The sequence below is a fragment of the Kwoniella pini genome, chromosome 9 (assembly GCF_000512605.2).
Source record: "Kwoniella pini CBS 10737 chromosome 9, complete sequence".
Lineage (NCBI taxonomy): Eukaryota > Fungi > Basidiomycota > Tremellomycetes > Tremellales > Cryptococcaceae > Kwoniella > Kwoniella pini.
Window position 1 is genome coordinate 95,162 of NC_091724.1, and position 20,578 is coordinate 115,739.

The 20,578-nt window shown below is 36.7% G+C and overlaps 6 protein-coding genes across 6 annotated transcripts; 1 reads left to right on the forward strand and 5 right to left on the reverse strand.

Moving 5' to 3' along the window:
- Nucleotides 1-108: 108 nt before the first annotated feature.
- I206_106331 (uncharacterized protein) lies at nucleotides 109-1,694 on the reverse strand (the record flags this gene model as incomplete). The annotated part of the gene is made up of 5 exons (XM_019158827.1): nucleotides 109-171; nucleotides 274-613; nucleotides 705-917; nucleotides 996-1,245; nucleotides 1,334-1,694. 5 exons carry the CDS (start codon nucleotides 1,692-1,694, stop codon nucleotides 109-111), a joined length of 1,227 nt encoding a protein of 408 aa, XP_019007965.1.
- Nucleotides 1,695-2,563: 869 nt separating this feature from the next.
- I206_106332 (uncharacterized protein) lies at nucleotides 2,564-4,557 on the forward strand (the record flags this gene model as incomplete). The annotated part of the gene is made up of 7 exons (XM_019158828.1): nucleotides 2,564-2,780; nucleotides 2,870-2,995; nucleotides 3,072-3,307; nucleotides 3,380-3,391; nucleotides 3,459-3,696; nucleotides 3,760-3,864; nucleotides 3,953-4,557. 7 exons carry the CDS (start codon nucleotides 2,564-2,566, stop codon nucleotides 4,555-4,557), a joined length of 1,539 nt encoding a protein of 512 aa, XP_019007966.1.
- Nucleotides 4,558-4,843: 286 nt separating this feature from the next.
- Nucleotides 4,844-6,666, reverse strand: I206_106333 (phosphatidylserine decarboxylase; the record flags this gene model as incomplete). The annotated part of the gene is made up of 5 exons (XM_019158829.1): nucleotides 4,844-4,967; nucleotides 5,038-5,789; nucleotides 5,857-6,084; nucleotides 6,349-6,519; nucleotides 6,616-6,666. The coding sequence occupies 5 exons, from the start codon at nucleotides 6,664-6,666 to the stop codon at nucleotides 4,844-4,846; spliced, it is 1,326 nt and encodes a 441-aa protein (XP_019007967.1).
- Nucleotides 6,667-7,078: 412 nt separating this feature from the next.
- On the reverse strand, nucleotides 7,079-10,303 carry I206_106334 (uncharacterized protein; the record flags this gene model as incomplete). Its single annotated transcript, XM_019158830.1, has 12 exons — nucleotides 7,079-7,204; nucleotides 7,280-7,348; nucleotides 7,418-8,007; nucleotides 8,083-8,254; nucleotides 8,317-8,390; nucleotides 8,450-8,645; nucleotides 8,709-8,782; nucleotides 8,847-9,004; nucleotides 9,088-9,396; nucleotides 9,474-9,739; nucleotides 9,825-9,871; nucleotides 9,961-10,303. The coding sequence occupies 12 exons, from the start codon at nucleotides 10,301-10,303 to the stop codon at nucleotides 7,079-7,081; spliced, it is 2,424 nt and encodes an 807-aa protein (XP_019007968.1).
- Nucleotides 10,304-11,079: 776 nt separating this feature from the next.
- On the reverse strand, nucleotides 11,080-15,016 carry I206_106335 (uncharacterized protein; the record flags this gene model as incomplete). Its single annotated transcript, XM_019158831.1, has 3 exons — nucleotides 11,080-12,513; nucleotides 12,574-13,800; nucleotides 14,639-15,016. 3 exons carry the CDS (start codon nucleotides 15,014-15,016, stop codon nucleotides 11,080-11,082), a joined length of 3,039 nt encoding a protein of 1,012 aa, XP_019007969.1.
- Nucleotides 15,017-16,381: 1,365 nt separating this feature from the next.
- Nucleotides 16,382-18,780, reverse strand: I206_106336 (uncharacterized protein; the record flags this gene model as incomplete). Its single annotated transcript, XM_019158832.1, has 7 exons — nucleotides 16,382-17,387; nucleotides 17,449-18,109; nucleotides 18,183-18,315; nucleotides 18,425-18,451; nucleotides 18,512-18,554; nucleotides 18,638-18,667; nucleotides 18,731-18,780. The coding sequence occupies 7 exons, from the start codon at nucleotides 18,778-18,780 to the stop codon at nucleotides 16,382-16,384; spliced, it is 1,950 nt and encodes a 649-aa protein (XP_019007970.1).
- Between the last annotated feature and the right edge of the window lie 1,798 nt (nucleotides 18,781-20,578).

The following is a 20,578-nucleotide window of genomic DNA, read 5'->3' on the forward strand; positions in this document are numbered from 1 at the left end:
TCATTCGCGACTCCTCCTCGTAATAAAATGATTCTGATTTAAATCCTTACTCATTACATTAAACAATCATATTTAGTTACTCTACTGAGATACAACTTAACTAATGGCTTAACCTGAAATTTCAACTATCAAACGAATGAAAATTTTTATACAATCCATATAATCAACGATCTATAAATAATATTACTTGAAATTAGTTACTATAATTGACATAGATTGGAAAATTTCGAAAAATGAAAGAAGGAAAAGAAAATAAAGATTTTAAAAACTCACTTCAACACGTTCATCAGGCATTGTATTAAATTTACCACCAGGTCCACAAACTATACCTTGTAAACCTAATTTTTTATATAAATGACCTGCATCTGAACCAAAAAAACATTGTGGAGATAAAGCACCTGTAGGTTGTTTTTCACCTAAACGAACTTTTTCATAAATTTTATTTAAAGTTTTAACTATATAAGAATTTTTTGAAACTTCAAATGAAGGCATACTATCTGAACGTTCATGAAAAATTTCATATTTTATAAAAGGAAATTTAAGTTGTAATTCTATACAACATATTTCTAATGAATTTTCAACATCATTTGAAGTTTGTCCTGGACCAAATCGACTATTTAATTTTTTTAAAAAAAAAATTAAGAATAATAATCAAATTAGTTACAAATTAATTTATTAAATTCTTTAATAAAAAAAAAACCTACGCTGCACCTCTTATTATAGCAAAATCTGCAACTTGAGGTGGTCTCCAATCTGCCATTTCTTTACCTAATCCAGCTTTTACAACACCAACATGACATCTATTACATGCTTTAACATCATCATTTTTCGCATTTGCAAATGTCAATTCATCTAATTTAGGTATTAAATAACTCGCAGCTAATAAAGCATCTGTAGCATCTTCTCTTTTACTCATACTAAAATTTATCAAATATTATTAGCTTAAATAATAAAAATAATATTTCCTTCTTGAGCTTGAGAAAAGTAACACTCACTGTCTTGTTATACCTGTTAATTCTATACGAAAAATATGACTTTCCGCATGCATTGTAATTGCTTTTAAATCCGTTGGTTCACAATTAACAAAATAATCAACATTACAATATCCTTGTTCTATTAAAGCAACTGTTCCAGGTCCACCTTGTAATTCACCAACAACATGTGTAAGTACTACATCACCTTTAGGTTTCCAACCTGATTCAATAAGTGTTTTGACAGCGCAAAAATAAGCTGCACATCCTGCCTCTGAAAGGGAAGGTTTTTTTTAAAAAAAAATGTCAGATGAAATTCGCAATACGGTTTATTATGATTTTAGAAAAATACTTTTACTTACTCATATTTGAAACTCCTATTCCGAAAATACAATCATCTTTAATAATTCCACCCCATGGATCAACAGTCCATCCTTCAGTAACTGGATTAGTATCTAAATGACCATTAAAAAGTAATGATTTTCCTTGTCCATTTCCTTTCCAAATTCCTAAAGCATTTTGTCTTTTTCCATTATCAAATTTTTTAATTTCAGATTCAATTCCTATTTCTTTCATTAATTTTACCATATATTCAGTTGCTTCTTTTTCACCATCTGTTTTACTATATGATTTTATTTTTACTAATCCTTGTAATGCTTTTAAACATTCTTCTTCATTTGGTTCTGGAAATTTGAATGAAGGAGGTACAGATGAAGTTGTCATTTTTACTTCTTCTTCTTCTTCTTCTTTTTCAAGAGTGAAGTTGTATTTTCTCACTTGTCACCTCGTCACCACTTAATTGATTGATAGATAGATATCATTCAAAATATAACGATAAGCACAAGAAACATCATTATCCACTATGATTGAAATGAATTATGTAAACACTACTCGGAGTTCTCTCCTTGCCAAATGTTTCGGATTTATCCTGGTCGGATCAAATCGTTATAATCTAGACACCGTTCGATCATATCTGATCGCCGTCCAGGTTATTCCTCCTTCTTTTACCTTATCTAATGTTTTCCCATTTTATTCTCGGGATTCCATGATTTACAAAAATAACCATAAAAAGCAAGGGTAAGCTGAAAATCAGCCACTAGAAAAACGCCAAAGCTTTGGAGCTTGCTCTTTGTTATTGAATCTTTGTCATTTGATAGGTTAAATACATCAACTTGAAACTGAATCGTATCCCGATGTTAACCCGGATAGTTTATCCATTTCAAGTCTAAGGTCTCACACGGATTTTTTACGGATTGACCATGCGATTATTTCCTTTCGTCTACCTTGTTCAATTGAACTGATACCATGTTATTGGTAAATAAGGGTAATTTCTGTCTATCACCCCACCCCACCCCACCCTTCAAGCAAGTGATTAACATTGAGATGCGGCCCGAAAAAGTATACCGAAAAAACAGAATATCATAACCCGATTCAATCGCCCAATGTGTTTTATAAAAGATAAGGAGTTTAAATTATAGGATGAATAGACATATAAGCATGACCTTTATCTTATTAGACTTGGTTTTCCATCCCTCTTCTTTGGTTTTGTATTGAACAATACGAATTCATCTTTTGATAATTTTGTCAATAATATGGAGTATCAAGACGATAAAGAGAAAATCACTAATGCACCAATTGCTACTTTTGCTGTAGAAGGCAAAGTAGATGATGGATATGAAATTTATGCTAAAAATGTTGATACTCAAGGAGATCGAACTCCAGAAGAGCAAGAAATTTGGGAAAAGAAAAGTAAAAAAATCGCTACAAAATTTGATATACATCTTTTAGCTATGATGTGTTTCCTTGTTGGTATGTTTAAAAATTACATTAACCGTAATTGTAAAACAAAGTCAAAAGCCAAAACTGATTTTCTTTTTTTTTCGTTGGATGATATATAGGTGTGAATTATATTGATAAAGCGGCATTAGCTTGGGCTGTATTATTTGATTTAAAAAAAGATCTGGGTTTAGTTGGAAATCAATATTCTTGGGTTTCTTCTATGTTTTATTTTGGTTATCTAGCTGGTAAGTTAAAAAGTATTTGATTTTGATAATTTTCGAAATTAGTTTCTGATCATATAATTTTTCTCATTGTTTATAGGTCAAATTCCCGCTTTTTATTGTACTGCTAGATTACCACTTGCAAAAGTTATTTCTGCAACTTGTATTTTGTGGGGAGTTTTAATGTTAGGAACAATGGGTTGTAGAAATTTTAGCGATATGATGGCAGTTAGATTTCTTTTAGGAATGGCAGAAGCTCCTCTTGTACCTTCACTTGTCAGCTATACAGCTTTGTTCTACACTAAAAAAGAAAACGTTTCTCGAACTTTGATTTGGGTAAGTCTTCTCACATCAAAAGAAAAATAAATATCATATCACAATTGAGCTAATTTTATTATCATATTACAGGGTGCCATGCAAGTAAGCTCAAACTTTCAGAGATACTCAGATCAGATAGTTGTCGATACTAATCATATAACGATTTCAGGGAACTTTCTATTTGATCTTCACTTTAGTAGCTTATGGACTTGGTCATATCGTTAATCATGGACTCAAACAATGGGCATGGATTTACCTTGTTCTAGGTCTCATTTCGATACTCTTAGGAGTAGGATGGTTATTCTTACCTGATACACCTATGAAAGCTCGTTTCTTAACTGAAGATGAGAAAGTCATTGCTCTTGAAAGGGTTGCCGAAAATATGACTGGTACTAAAGGTACTTCAGGTGAGTATCACCCTATTCTAAAAAAAAGCGTCATAATTGATTGATCTAACGATTATTGTTTAGTACAAATTCATCAAGTAATCGATGCTTTGAAAGACCCGATGTATTACCTTAGTTTATTATACACATTCTTCGCAATGGTACCAAATGGTCTTTCAAGTTTCAATAGTGAGTTTAGTTGTTTATTCAGATTTGGAGTCTTTTTAATTAAATTGAAAATTGTTAATTTTTTAAATTTTTTTTCTAAAACAAATAGCACTTGTTATTTCTTCTTTTGGATTTAATCAATTTAATACACTTCTTGCAGGATTACCTTCTTCAATAGTTTCAGCAGGAAGTTTAATTTTATGGAGTATTTTAGCAAGAAAATATGGTGGTTTACGTACATTTGGAATGGTTTTACCTTTAATTCCTGCAATAGCAGGTATTGCAGCAGTTTACGCAACAACACATGGAAATCATCCAAAATGGGGTAGAGCAGTTGCATATTGGTTAATTAATTCTTATGCTGTTTGTTGGCCATTTTTTCAAGCTCATTTAGGTGTAAATTTTGCTGGACATACAAAAAGATCTTTTATTTATGGTTCAGTTTTAATTATGTTTTCAGCTGCAAATATTGTTGGTCCATTTATTTTCCCTTCTGGATCAAGTAATTACGCAAAAGCTTTAGCAATTATTTTGGTTTTCTTTTGTATTCAAGCTTTAATTGCTGTTACAATTAGAATTTATATGATTATAAATAATAACAAAAGAGATAAGAAATTTGGACTTGTAGATAGAAGAATGGAAACTGAAGGTGCTTTAGAAGGACTTAGTGATAAAACGGATAGAGAGAATACTGCATTTAGATATGTCTTATAGATGAGTGTATTATTTCATCTGTTTGGAAAGAAGTAGATCGTGGTCGTTGAAAAAACATGATGGAGGGAATTTGTAGAGTTCTATACTTGGTGTCGGTCGTTGGTTCTTTTGTATACACATCACACTTCAAGTTGTTATCCAATCTTTAAGAAATCGTATTTTATGCATACACGTGCCATGCAAGATCTTAAGCAGACTTTTTAGATTCAATATACATGATTTTCCAGCTACAATGCGTGTCTTTTTAGGTAATAAGATGCGTGTATTTGTAACAAGAAATTGTCACTCATTCTACAACACATAACTTACTTCTGATAGGAACGTTGTGATCAGAAGGTTCTGGGAAACCAGAAAGCTTGACTCCTTTTCTGAATAATAAACAATGTGTTGAACCACCAAAGTGGAACATACTACAATTAGATAGGTTGATCAGCAAAAGAGTAATACGAATTCAACATCAAAAAATCTTGAATGACTTACCCTAATTCTTCACCTTTATTCACATGTTGTCCAACCTTAACAGTCGTATCACAAGTTGAAACTTCTGTCATACCAATTCCGATAAAAGCCATTAAACCAATTTTTGGATTATCACTTTCAATAAAAATAACAGCTCTTGTTGCTGTACAAGAAAGGTATTCTTGACTTGTAGTTTCACCATGTTGATCAGCAGCTTGATTGGTTTGGAAATCAACAAAAAGAGGTTCCGAATAATAAGTACCTTGAACTATAAATGATTTCTTGATTGTTCCAGAAACGGGTGAATGCCATCTATGATAAGATAAAGCACTTAAGAAAGCTTGATATATTGTTCCGCCAACGAATTGTTGAGCATAATCTTTATCGAAATTTAACATATCTAATACTGAATAAGGTTGACCCTTTACCCAGAATTTATCCCTAGCATGAACATCTCTTGCGACTTTGTATACCTTTGATTCACAAGCATTGACTATCACATCATCATTTGTAGGTTCAGCTACAGGTCGATTTTCCCATTTGAAATGCCTAGTAAAGAAATCGTCCCAAGATTTGTATCCATGATGTTTCGCTTTAGGATCAGACTGGAATAATTCTTCGAATGTGAGATTTGTACCTCCCGCTTTGTTGGCTACTTCCTCTAAAGATGCTTTACCTGTTTTACCAAACCATCCTGTTTTGCCTTCTCCTAATACTTCCGCTGAGGCAGGAGAAGAAAGATATTCGCCCCATACATTAAGGATTTTCTTGAGCTATTGACAAGTCGCAAGATGAGTTGGGTTACTTATTGGCCTCTCGAGCAAATTTGATATGACTTACATGTTCATTAACTGTTGGATCCTGGAAAACAACAAATCCAGCTGCTGTACCCATTGGCCAATCTAATAATGCATTTACCGGTACTCCAACCATTCCAACTTTGTGACCTGCATCAGTCCAAGCAGGTGCAGTTGAGATTACGTGGTTCATGAGTTTGAGGAGATGTTCGAAATCTTGTACTTGAGATTCACCTGTTGGATCTTTGAGGTACTCTTTGTTTTTAGGGACCTGAGAGTGATGGAGTCCAGTAAGAGTCAGCGGATACTTCATACGAATAAGTAGGTTGAGAAGATGCAAGGTAAACGAGAGAGGTCTGAAGAAGGTGTATAGACGAGGCGTGTATCGAGGAGCAATCAGGAGAGATGGTAAGATGAAGAAGGCGAATGGGAGGGAAAGACGGGGAATTCGCCGTGGAGAGAGGACAGAAGGAGAAGAGGAGTGGAGTCAAATATTTTGGTGCCCATTGAGGCGATGAAGAAGGGGGACACTTACTTGCTCAAACATTAAATCGAATAACATTGATAATCTAGTATCATTCTCTACTACCTTTTTGAAATCTTCTAAAACCGGATGAAGTGGTTTAGGATTTTTATCAACATGTTCAACAGTATCATTCAAAAATTTATGATGATGTCTCTTATCTTGAGATTTCCAATGACCAACCTGTACAAATTAGTCGAGTTTCATAAGCATAGCTCTCTACCACAAGAATCAGGATGAACGTGTTGTGAAACTTGGTGAATGTGTACATCTACTTACGGTGTGAACATGATGTTCATTAGGCACAGTCGTATCTTTAGGATCGCTCATTCTGTTTGTTGTATGCTTTGAAAATTAGTCAATCAGACGTATAGTGATTGCAGATGTGATCTATACAGAAAGGTTTAACTAAAGTCTTAAAAGATATATGTATAATTGTCGAAGAACAGGACGTTTATTCAAACATTTATTTATAGATTGAATTATAACATCGGTCATAATGTCGTCATTGTAAATTCCTTCGGAAAGATCAGTCACCGGTCTTCGTCATTTTGCCAAGCTGCGATAATTTCAACACAACCATAATGTTTGCAATGCATTCAATCACCTGCGCAAGTAAGCTAGGTCACGATGTACCATGTTCCATGCATGATCATCGAGCAGACATATTGAATCATTATGTGATATGCTTAATTACTGCAAATGCGATCTTCCCATGCCGTTACAAGTTACTACAAATCATTTACAAATGTCCCTTTCCAACAGACACGGCAACGCTTTTTCCAGCTTTTGCAAATATGGGTATTTCAGTCAACCAATGTTGTTCGAATGTCGAAACATTCCTAGCATAAAAGGCTGAGGTGATTGTCTAGAAAAGCAGGGAGACTCATAATCAGCCTACGATATACTTTTGTTATAATTCATGGAATTGCTGTTGACTTACCAACTCATCGTATAATATAGCAGGAACTTTCTTACTCATCAACACGCTTGAAGGATGGATCTTAACAGTCTTGAGTATTCAAAACATCAGTGAACAATACTTTTACGTCGACAGGACTTAGCCAAAAATAAAACTCACTAGACTTCCTGTAGTTTGCTTATAACTCCCATCAGCTTGAATAACAGCAGTATTCATAAATAATCCGTGTAAGAGACTCTTCATTATTGGCGAGCTATCCGAAGTGTTACATGTGGAAGTTTCCCATTGTTTTCCATTACGAATTACTAATTCTCTTAATTGATCTCGAATTTTAATAGCTTGATTCAAAGTCTTAAAATTAACATAATTATCCTTACACCATCCTACTAAGCTGACTCCTGATCCTTTTGAGGAAGATCGCTCTTTCGCTAAAGATGATTTCAAGGTCAAGAAATCCTTGAAAACTGCCAATGAGGTCATATGATCTCCATCTCTATGTATGAATTTCATCTTTGAATTTGACGCTTCTTCTCTATCATTTGGTCTATCGACAAATACTGTACCACCCGCATTGATTATTGACAGAATATCGATGATTTCACTTGTACATCCATTCTCAAATGACGCAATGAGTATTCTAGCGTGAGGAGGATCTAAAGGATATTTCAACATATCGACACCTAGACTTGTGACCTTTGTAGGTGATTCCAATGCTTGCAAACCCGCTAAAGTCTGAAAGGCAGCAGCGACTAGGTGATTGATGGATGATGTCAGCGTTTCTTACGACAAAAAAGAGTCAAAGCTGTTAAAGGCGGTATACTCACTAGCATCCCTTCCTGGATTATCGATATACTCAAATTCGAAAGGGTTCTGACCCATAGCTATCAATTGTAAAACAGCTGATGAAAGATTGCATCGCTGTATTTCAGGTATATCGAACTCTGGCATTTTGCTAAATATTTCTTTTGTGAAGAGTCGATAACAGAATCCGTTACGCTATAGTCGCATAGTAGCTACTGTCAGCGTTAGGCATAGCACTGTCAGTAGGAGTATCTCACCTCTCTTCCAGCTCGACCCGTCCTTTGCCAAGCTGCAGCCTGACTAATACCTTTCTTTTTTAACTGCTCAATAGCTGGAAGATACCTCAATCAGGACAGTTACAAACTTTATTGACATCGAAAACCAACTTACAGCCAGATTGCCTGAAGATATACTCTTTCTCTTTCTTGAAACCAGTATCTATCACAAATGAGACACCAGGTATGGTCATGGAAGTTTCAGCGATATTCGTAGCTACTATCACTCTTCTTGTTTTTTCTGGAGGCGGAGTGAATATCTTTGCTTGCGCTGTAGGGGGTAATGCTGCATAGAGGGGGAGGACTTGAATCTGTTGTGACAGATGATATTAGTATAAATGGGATAACAGACATCGAAAAAGACTAAAGCTTACCTGCTTGGATTTATCAGAGAGCTGTTTGCCTAGCCGTCTCAGTAGATCTACGCAATTCTCAATTTCATCGGAGCCTGATGTTAAACGTATTAGCTATTGCGGATATTTAAGACATATACATAATGATTTTCAACGTACCCGGCATAAATACCAAAATATCACCTTCACTCTGTTGATTATTATGTATAATCATTACTTGTCTAGCTGCTGCTTCTATGAAATCGTCTACGGGATTTAGTGAATGCTGAGTTGAAACATCGTACATTCGACCTTTCACTAATAAAGCTTCTCTACCACTATCGTCGGTATTTTCGGAATATCAGCATCTATCTTGTGGGACATGCTTTGTCCAAGGTAATGAAGGACAATCTATGCTCACGTTGCAAAGAATTTTTGAAATTTTCCAGGATCAAGTGTAGCACTCATTATAATCAATTTCAATTCTTTAATTTCTGATCCTTTCTTTTCTTTACCTTTTCCATTCCCATCAAATTGTTTTTGTTGACTTTTCACCATCTCTTTTCTTATATTTTGAACTTTTTTTAAAGTTCCACATAAGAAATCCGTATTTAATGTCCTTTCATGAGCTTCATCAATTATTATTATATCATATTTTAATAAAAGATTTAAACCTTGATGAGAAGACGAAGACGAAGTTCCAATATTTTGAGCTGGATTAGCTAATTCTCTGAATATCATAAAATTAGGGACCGAATTACAATTTGATGAAATGAATAGTAATGTTTTACAAACTACTTTACTTACCTCATTAAAACTCCTTCTGTACAATATCGAATACCAGTATCTCTACTAACCATTTCTTCAAATCTTACACTATACCCAACTTCTTCACCAACTAAACAACCACTTTCAATTGCAACTCGATTTGCCAATGATATAGCAGGAAGACGTCTAGGTTGAGTTATAACTATTTTAGGTGATTTACCCTTATAATTAGAAGTCGAAATGAAATTTGAGCGTAATAATTGAGGAAGTTGTGTAGATTTTCCACAACCAGTTTCTCCTAATATCTTAAAAAAAAAAAAAAGTCGATTATATTAATTGCTTTAATCAAAATTGATTTAATTGGAAACAAAGAAAGAAAAAAAAACTTACTATGGTAGTTTCATTATTCATAATTTCTTCTAAAATTTCTTTTCTCCCTAATTAAATATTCACAATATTTAATTTAAATTTAAACCAATCTTATGGATAAAAACAATTTCATTTTAAAAAAAAAAAAAAACTTTACCTTGATAAAAAGGTAATTCCTTTCTTTTTTCAAATAATCTTAATGCTTCTTTTTGTCTACTTTCAGCTCCTCCTCCTAATTTTTTTGAAGGATCGTTATTTCCATTAATGGATTTACGTTTTTTATTTGAAGATTCTAAATTGACAATATCATTTGTTTTTACCCTTTTTCGATTTTGTGTAGAATTAAATTCCTCTGAATCTATTATATCATCTTGATCTGATTCAACTTCTAAGAAATTTGATACCTTAGATTGTGATTTAGGTGGTAAAGAAGATGATTCTCCGTTGACATTAATTGATGTGTCAGAAAGCGCTGATGAATTTGTTTGAGTTGATGACATTCTGATTAATTTGATTAATTAATCAGATCTCGTTTTTCAGGACTCTTGACCTTCTCAACTAATGATAGGGGTGAGAAGTATAATATAATAGTCTGTTCAAGCTCCTGGAAAAACAAGTGCTTCAGAGATTACAAAAATAAAACAAATGAAAAGCGAAAATAAATAATGGCTCTTGTTGACGATTATTTCAACTTTTTTGACCGCTAAACAATGTTTGATTCCGCCGGAATGGTTGAATTCAGTACATTCAATTATAGCGATAAATGCCATTAACCATTCGAAGCGACAAATTTCTTCCTAGTAGATGCTTCATATACACATCGGGAAATCGAATCCAAGCCGACAGAAACAAAGGGAACAGATCAAGTGTCTCATGAGATTGCATAAATTTTAACCATCATACAAAAATAAATCGCATAATCCTATACGAAAGGTAAAACGACATCCCACTTCCACATTCACATTTCCGTTTTCTTCCTTCTTTTTCATTCGTTAATTATGGACGATTAACTTCCTACAACTAATTCAATTCATTTTTCCCCTTTTCTTCCTTCTGCTTTATGTTGATAATAGTAATAAAATACACTTCATTAGGTTTTAAAGTCGGAATAAAAATGAGATATCAAGTATAAAGAGGGAATTGTCAATGGCAAAATGAACGATTAATCAAGATTGATTGATTTAGAAATAATAAACAATATGTGATAATAACAGTAGAATTTTCATGTATCATGAATAATTTTTGTCAATGGAAATATGCTGTATATCCTTTTCTCCTAATGGAATAATTTCTTCTTTGGTTTTTCTTCGGGAATAACTTTGATATGACTATGACCACTTGGTCTTCCAGGATGATGTGAACAACATTCAATATTTTTTACCCATTCATCTCCATCATCTAATTCATCATTTGACATTCCAGTAATTTCTTTTGGTGGTGGAAGTATTGATCCAGAACATTCAGGAGATCCACAAGAACACATCATTTCATCTTTTCCTCTTCCCATTAATAAATCACTTAATGTACATCTAATTGAAGGTTCAACAGCTAACATTCTCATTATTGCTGATCTTGATTCACGTGGTAATAATCTGAAAATACTTTCTGCTCCTCCAGTTTGGAAAGTTTTAGTTGAAGAGATACTTGCTGCTCTTTCTCTTTTAGCTTGTTGCTCTTGTCTTGATACTGGTGCTTGTTGAGTTTGATGACCACCAAATGGATTTCTATGAGTTTCATTAACTCCCGGAGTAATAGGTGGAGAAACAGGAGAAGAAACAGCTCTGTTTCGACCAATACTTCGATGACTATCTTCTGGAACGCTCAAATTATCTGTCATTCGAGGTGAAACAGTATTGGGGAGTGTGCCTTGTCTCTTTGGAGGATTCGTAGGATTCGTTGCCAATGAACTTGAAGTGGCGTATCGTGATGCGGGAACGGACACAACTGAATCACTTCTTCTTGGGAAATTCAAATCAGACCGATCTTTTCTTTCCTCGCCGTCGTCATGCAAGTTCAATTGATTGATCGGTACTCCACCGTCGTCCGATGAACAAGCTGAGTTTTGTCTGTGAGATTGTTGGGGTGAATCAGGACTCGCTTTAGGTTCCACAGCCGTACTTGCTGTAGCGGTTGAGTTAACCGAAGTTGATCGGAAGGGTAATGAACTGGTTCCATCGTTTAGAAGAGTATGTGTGCCACCAACTTTATCATCGATACCTTCGTGGCCGTTTGCGATGGATGGCGCCGGGGTAGGCACAGGTGGCTTGGTACACATTTCTGGATGAGTGTTCACATATAACCTGTAACTCGTATCTGTCTTGTAATCTGGGATTTTCCAAGGGAATCTTCGGAGTATCATACACATGAAGATGATTGCGACCGACCATACATCGGTCAGTCGAGGATCGTATTGATCCTTGTTCAAAACTTCTGGAGCCAAGTATGGATCCGATCCTACTACACCTGAGGCAGGAATTTGGTGTTTGCCTGGATAATGGAAGACAGTGGCAGTACCGAAATCAATCAACTTGACGATATTGTCATGAGTCATTACACAATTGTCCAGTTTAAGATCTCGGTGAGCGAGACCCATCGAGTGTAGGTAGTTGACACCATCGATGATTTGTCGGAATACACAATAGATTTCAGGTCTTGCCATTTTGCCGGACATGACCACGGAAAACAAATCGAAGGGAGCGAATTCCATCACCTGCAAATCAACTGGTCAGCGAGTATCTCTACGACTAATAAGAAGCGCTCAAACACTGACTTCGTAGAAATGACCATGATCATTGACGATATCAACTGTTTCAATGACATTGATATGTCTCAAAGTGACACCAACGCAGAATTCAGCCGTCACCTTCCTTTGGTACTCTTTCTCCGATTCTCCTTGTCTTCTAGGTCTAAACTCCTTGACGGCGTAGGTGGAACCACCATTCTTCGAGTTAGCTTTGACTAGTCTGACTGTACCACCAGCACCTGATCCGAGGACTTTACCCCATTTACCATACTTCTTTGACAAGTGAGCATGTGTCGCTTCGTGTAATGAAGGATGAGTAAGAGCGACTACTGGATGAGGGACACCGGGGTACTCAGAAGCATTCTTGGGGGTGTGAACATCGGGTGTGTCAGGTGGTGAAACGCCTCTCGAAGAAGGCAAAGATGGACCATGGTCCGCTTCAGTCATCTGCAATGTCGCTGTGGTAGTTCTACTAGGAGCAGCACTGGGCACTGCAGAGTCGGTAGGAGTTTTACTATCTTTCCTTGATTTCTTTTCCTTGTGCTTGTCATTATGATGACCGAAGAAACTGGCTAAGGATGAGTGCGACTTTTCTCCTTCATTATCTCGATGATGGTGTCTCATGAAACCCATCAAGTGGGAAGAATGTGCACCGTGCTTTTCTCCATAATGATCACCATATCTTGATGTAGCTGGAGTAGTCGTGCCAGTAGCGGTACCACTTGGTGCAGCACCGGCAGCAGCCAGCCCGTTAAAGCCGCTTCCTCTGCGTTGGATTCCCGGAGTTGCAGCTCCTCCTGTGGTAGGTGACCCAGGTGTAGACGGTCCAGGGGTCTCATTCATATGTGAATGAATAGCTTGAGCTGCGATCGAGCCGTTTTCGGCTGGCTGATGCTTATGCTTGTTATCATGATGTCCGATGTGGTGATTGAGGAATCGACGAAGATCATGAAGAGGTCCAGCATGATGTTTAGGGTGACGGGTAGCAGTGGGTGAGCCATGAGGACTAGATGGAGCGGTTTTTGATGTTTGAGCTGATTTGTTGTTATCGGCAGTCAAGTGATTGTCGTGTTGGCCGGCGGGAAGAGAAGGGGCAGGGGAAGGTGCGTCGGGCGTAGCAGGTGTAAAAGATAGGTTGGAAGGGATTGGTGGACGACGGTGAGCGGCATGCCATTGTTCGACATCCGATTTGACGACTGGTGGGGATGCAGATCGACTGCTTGCTCGAGACGAGTCTTGAGACACATAGGGAGGCTATGATAATGAGGCAAAGAATGTCAGCGAGGTTTCTGACGTATTCTTTGGTCATCAAAACCAGACTCCTGGCATACCAAACGAGTCGATCCAAAATGGGAGACGTATATTTGAGGCCTGGACTTGGGAGAACGATCCCTGACTGTCCACGAGTACCACTTGGGGGGAGGGGGACGCTTGGCTGATCGAGGACTGTGGGGACGGAATTCCGACCGCATGATAGGAAGGACGGGGGGAGATGCAAAGTTTGTTTGGCTGAATAGTAGATACAGTAAAGATAGAGAGGATCTACCAAGAGCAGACGAAAGAAAGAGTATGACTGTACAGGCTAAGTTGTGAAAACGAGTATCTCGGAAGAGACTGAAATGTCGGGTCAAGGCGACCGAGAGCAAAGTGAAAAACGTTATGTTTACTAGAGGGCTAAAGGTGGGAGTCCTCGCCAGTAGAGACTATTGATCAACTTGGTAGTACAAAGGTAGGCAAGTTCAGAAGCTACGCGTTCTTCGCATCGCTTCTTGATTCGACCCGAGATCCGGCTAGAAAATGAACAGCATGGGGTAGGAGAGGGGGATTCGAAAAGTAGTGAAAAAGGAGAAGCACAAATAGTAAACTTTTAACGATGCCAAACAAGGAGATATAAAAGTTGGTAGGATGTTTTGATTGGAACGGATCATTTCAACTAATCGAAATGAGCAGATTTCTAGGCATTACGCTTGGCAGTCTATATATGAATTATCTGAAAACATCACAGAACAGACAAAAATAAAAGCTGACCAAATGGTAGGGAAGAAAACATTCACGCGAAAAAAACAAACGAAAGAAAAGTTATAATACTCACTCTAGGTTCTTCAACTTCATGCCAAATTCCACCTCTTGAAGGAACTTTTCTAAGTGAAGTAGTATCTAATTCTTTATATTTTTCATATTCTGGTTCTTGATGTAAAGGTACATCTTGAGGTTCATCATGATATAAAGAAGTTGAAGAAGTTTTAGTAGTTTCACCTGATTGTCTTCTACTTAAAGGTGCGCTTGGAGGTTCACTATTATTAACAGGTGTAGTAGCTCCTGTAATTGGAGTTAAATGTTCAGGTGAAGGTAATCCATCTCTTGCAGTAAATAATTCTTGTCCATTTGCTGTAACTAATGATAATCTTCTTTGACCTCCTTCTCCAAAACTAATTGATGATAATGGTATAGCTGGACTTGATGATAACATTTTGACTAATATGATGGAAAAAACGACAAAAAGCTATTTATAACTTAAGGAGTTTTAGAATGAGGATTTCTTTACACAGAGAGACTGTTTTGTTTTTTTGACCGAAAGAAGATAACTGAAGACTATATACTCATCGGAATGACCGTCGGTGATGAAGACGTTACGATGTGACTGGGTAATGAATAATCAAATTGTTGTTTAAGTCGTGAATGTGCGTGTTATAGAAGTATGGCTTTTGCTTTGGTGGTAAGTGAAAAGGTATCCGTATCCGTGATTTGAAAGGAATTAACGCAAATTTAACTCCTAATACTAAAAAGGACTAAAACACAATTGATGCACTTGCTTTAACATTCAAGTATATCTGTGGGCTTTCAATAATTGTAGAAATATATGTCGATAAGTTTGGGTAAAAAAGACATATGTATGTTAATTGAAATCTTGGCTATCTCTCGGCTCGCGTCACCTTCACACTTTATTGGAAAACTCTTGGCTTGGAATTTGATTTGTACCGGTCCGACCTAATTTAACGAATCAAAGAATAACAACGTTGTTTAAGAGTTTGTTAGAATTGACAATGATAATGATGAATCAAAGCTATATGTGGATGATGTATATTCTATGTAATAATGCGAAATGCGGAGACCGATATGAAATCCTTTCAACTTTGATTTTTGGTGAAGGTGAAGGAGAGTATATGATTACGGTGACGATGACCCATATGTGAAATATGCTGACCAACCGAATTTAAAGTCATCAAAATCATTTTTACTCCTTCTCCTTTTCCTCCCTTTTCTGATTTCTTGATTTCTGATTTTCAGGGTATTATTATGATTTATTCATTCGGTCATACCCGTTTAACAGATATATAAGTAATATTCCACCTCGCTTAACATTTTTATCCTGAACCCCACATTCATTCAAAAAATATCCCCCCAATTTCTCCTTAAGGCGTTTACGAGTAATGTTCTTTTTACGCTATGCTTCTTTTACCCTCAACTCTTAAGATAGGCGATATCTTGCAACGAATCGTGGCAAGTTCAAGAGTTTGGTTTCCTTATGTATGCATGAGATGCTCTTGTTCGCAAGAAATGGGATTTGTATCTGAGATCGACGACGTGGGTAATGTGTCGATATGAATTTGGTCCAGCCTAAGGTGATGTGACGTCAGCCTGAATTCGGATTATAACGGCCGTATAAAACCAATCACGTGTGAGCAAAATAATCATAGTGGCAGTATACAACATAAAATACAAATCGAGTCTGAATATTATCTGAATTGTATAATTCTATCTAATCCCAATATATATATATATATAAATATATACACAAATCCGAATTGTCCTTATAAGATCTAATCAAATCAACCTATCCTTCCCTCTCTCTAGCCCTTTCCTCCTCCCAATTGACTTCATCATATCTAGGTGGTAATTCCGTAATATTTTGATTTGTATGCTCATCAGGTTGTACTCTTCCTGCATCACGATGTATCCTAAATTCCATCTCTTGTTCTTCTCTTTGTTGTCGTCGCCTTCTATTTGGTCCTGAAGATCCAAGAGCAGTAGTAGGTGTGTTGGCGCGACGTTGTGATTGTTGTTGCTGATTAGACGGACTTCCTCCTAAGTATGCTATTGTATCTCTCTTCAGATCACTAACATCCTCATCATCCTCATGTTGATAACCTTCATGCAATTGTAATGGACCCCCACTTCGAGAAGATAAGTAGGTACCTGTATTTATGGGACTTTGAGTAGTTTGCCAAGTTCCCGTTCCATTTGTTACTGTACTGTCGATTCTAGGTGCGAATCCATCCATTGGCGTAAGAGGTAATAGGGCGTCTTGGGAAGATTGCCTTGTCATAGGGTTACCACGACCTCTAACCGGAGAGACAGGTAATGATGACCAAGTGTCAGTCCCTCCGTCAAGTGTGGTAGATCGTGATGGGCCCGGTAAGAAAGGTTGTTTTGAAGGTGTATCGTCGAATGGGTTTAGAGGTGAAATGGGTGTAGATTGACTTTGTGCTTGTCCATGGGAATTGTACGTATCTTCGCCTAATATCAGAGGAGACAATCTCGGGGGTGATTGAGCGTTTGCTGAGCCCCCATTGCGCGATGCGATAAGGTCCAAAGGGGTTTCCGACTCTGCATCTAGTTGTTCGGCAGCCAATATTTTGGAGTTTCTTTGAGACCTCCTATTCTTCTTACCAATACCGCTCGTATCGTTGGCTGCGGCTGCTCTGCGCCGGTTACGGGCTCGCCGACACATGAACAATATGCCGACAATGATCAAAGTACCAACAATGGACAAAACACAAGCGACGACGGTTCTTTTGAGACCAACATTTGATGCCCGGGCGGGATCGGGTTGAGCAGAACTGACGATGGCAAAGTATGTCAGTCTGACCATATGCAACGTCAAGTTGTGCTTCAACTCACGAAGTTGATTCACCGGTAGTAGCGGTTACACTGGGCGCACCACCACCATCTTGTTCACTCCCTATACAACCCGAGGATCCCTGTCCGACAGTAAACATACTACTAGATCCACCGCTTGCCCATTTTTCTTGACTTCCTATTCCCGCAACGAGTATAAATCTAGTTCCTTTCGCCATGTCAACTGTCCAATTTAGGTGAGTCACACCTTGTGATGTGTATGTAGTTGGATTATCCGACAAGGAGGATTCAGGAAGGTATTTAGCGTATTTACTTGTCTTGCTATATGTGATTGGTATTGAGAATGAATTTCCTAATGGGATGATTCCGAACATTGTTGGTGGATGAGTGGTATTTCCATTATGTTCACTTGAACTAGCATCTCTTTCATCGAAAATCTTTAGATCGATCGCTGTAGGTTGATATGTTGAATCTTGACGTTTTCTTCCAGAAACAGAAGTAGTATCTAATGTACCATTAACAGGAACATAGTCGGATGTCACGTTTGATTCTAATGAGGAAGGCCATGTAAGGCTCATATTCGAACATTGAGGAGGATAACTTCCGGAGTTGGAAGTAAGGTTGAAAGAGAAAGTATATAGGTTGAGAATAGCTTCATCGGATAAGAAACAATTAGTAGTGCTACTAGGTGATGGTTGAACAGCTGTCCCAAGAAAAGAAGATCCATGATAAGCTGCATTTCAGATTTGACCAAGGTGACAAGGGTGATAACTTACTCATAACATCCGTTGTTGCCGCATATTGTATACCAGATGATCCCCAAACAGTTAACATGTATTGTATTCCTTCCGGTTGACGTATCGGTAACTCGTACGAGTTGACCCCATCGGGTATCGATTCTATCCATACCTATGGCAATTTAGCAGAAAGTCAGTCTACGATCGTCTGGTATTAATGACTTTTACGTGAAATGATCCAGGTTTCACGTTATATGCCAAGAGCATATTGGATTACTTACATTGTAACCATGTTCTTTGAATTGTGTCTGGCGATAAAAATGGTTGTTCAGCTTGAGTAAGAGGGACATATATTTATGAGTACTTACAGGTGTAAGTAAGAGATGATATGGACCTGTATCACCACTCCATCTAAAAACGCCCGGATCGAATTTCCCTCATTAGTTTGAAATCATCCTTTTAGATCGAGTTGACAAGTACAAATCAATACTCACGTCACGGTTGAATTCCCACATTGTACAGCACTAAATACAGCCAGCTTATAAGCTTCTGGATATCCAATCTCAAAACGGAACGCTCTAACTCACGTCGTCATACTAACACTCAGATATCCTGCTTTTACATTTCTACTAATCATAAGCAATGACGCGATAAGAAACCAAATTGCAAGTCTATATATTCGCGACATCGTTTTCACCCCCTTCTTCAAACGTCCAGCCTGAAGCGGACTTGAATGTAGGACGAAATCAAAACCGATTAATTTGACAAAATCCTATAGTATATTAAAATTGCGGAATAGGAGTGAGTGATTGGTGATTTGATCTAAAATCCCTATTATATCTTATTGTCTTGGTGTAAAAAAAGCCTATATCACAATTACAGTGTCCTTTTCTGAAGCTGATTTGGTTTATGGAAGAATCGTATAATTCCTATTCACAGGGGAGGTTAAATTAAGATTATGATGATAACAGGATATAAAGTTTGAAGTTGAATGAAATTGAAAGAGAGAATATTAATTGAATAATTAAATGATTTTCCCTAATTCATAAGTTACCGGACTCATCCGTTATTCGTTACATAATTAAGACAAGACGCTTGAAAGTGGCACCCATTGTTTAATCCATGCTCAATATACAAGCATCCGCACAACATAGTGTCCGGTGTCATGTCTTCATAGTCCTTGCTACATTCTGAATATGTGGACTTAACAGCTGCTCGTAATGATAAAGCATTACCACCAAAAGGGTAAAAAATGAGTAGTCGTATTAAAGGATATCAAAGGAAAAGGAGGTTACAGATGATATATTCAACATTATGTGTTATGCGCCCTATCTGTACGTCGCCTTCGTGTGTCGATCATTGAGCGCTGATCACCATGATATGACTTGTTCAGCGAATCAATATAATTCAAGCTCGAGATAGATGCCAACGTTCCTCATGAATATTCATTTATCGCATATTGCATGGGAATCTTGGAAATTATGGACCACTTATGAGTATTCTTTTGATGAAACAACTTGGAGAAATACGAATAAGTCCCTGATCTGACGGACTAATTCTGAACTGTTAGGATAGTCAAGAAAGGTTGTTCAAATGCAATCATCTGGAATCAATTAACAATAACAGATTCCGCTTAACTAGCTTTCAACAACAAATCAGGAACCGTTAGATTCAAGCATGACTTACTTACGTAAGGATAAATCATCTTTTAGATAGATGCGCAGTCGATCCGATACTTTTTTTGCTGTGTTTCATACGAGCCGCTTTATTTTCAATCCAAAAGAAAAAGGATTAGAAACTAAAATTGAAGGGGATAGATATCATATACCGCAGTTTACGGTAAAATTTAGAATGAAACTACTAAAATTTTCAAATTACATTTTTAAAAGAAAAAGATCATACACTGCGCATTTTATAAAAGATATTTTATAAATGACGCGTCTACAGAAAAAAAGAAAACAATAATAAAAAAATTTGGTAATCTAGAGAGAAAGATTAAGAAAGGGTTTAAAAAGAAGGAAATTAAAGAGGTTTTTTAGATAAAACCCTTTTTTTCCGTAGATCGTATTTGGGGCAAAAAAAAATTATAGTACCTAATTATACCGAATCAACTAATTAATGAATGTATTTTGAATTTGTACATGCGGAATGAAACGTTTCGCATTTATTTACATTTGAACAAAAGTCAAAAAATACTTGATATATTTTTCAATCTTTGCATTTTATTCATATACTTTCATTTGATACATATATATATATATATTGTCAACGACATTGCAATTTCAACCAAAATTTTAATTTTGATTGTATCGAACAATAATTGATTTGACTTGCCACTTTTACTTTGTGAAAAATCAAATCAAAACAAATCGAAAGAGAAAGAGAAAAGGAAAAAAGTTGGAAAGTTCAAAACTAAAGCTCGGATTTTCACGCGT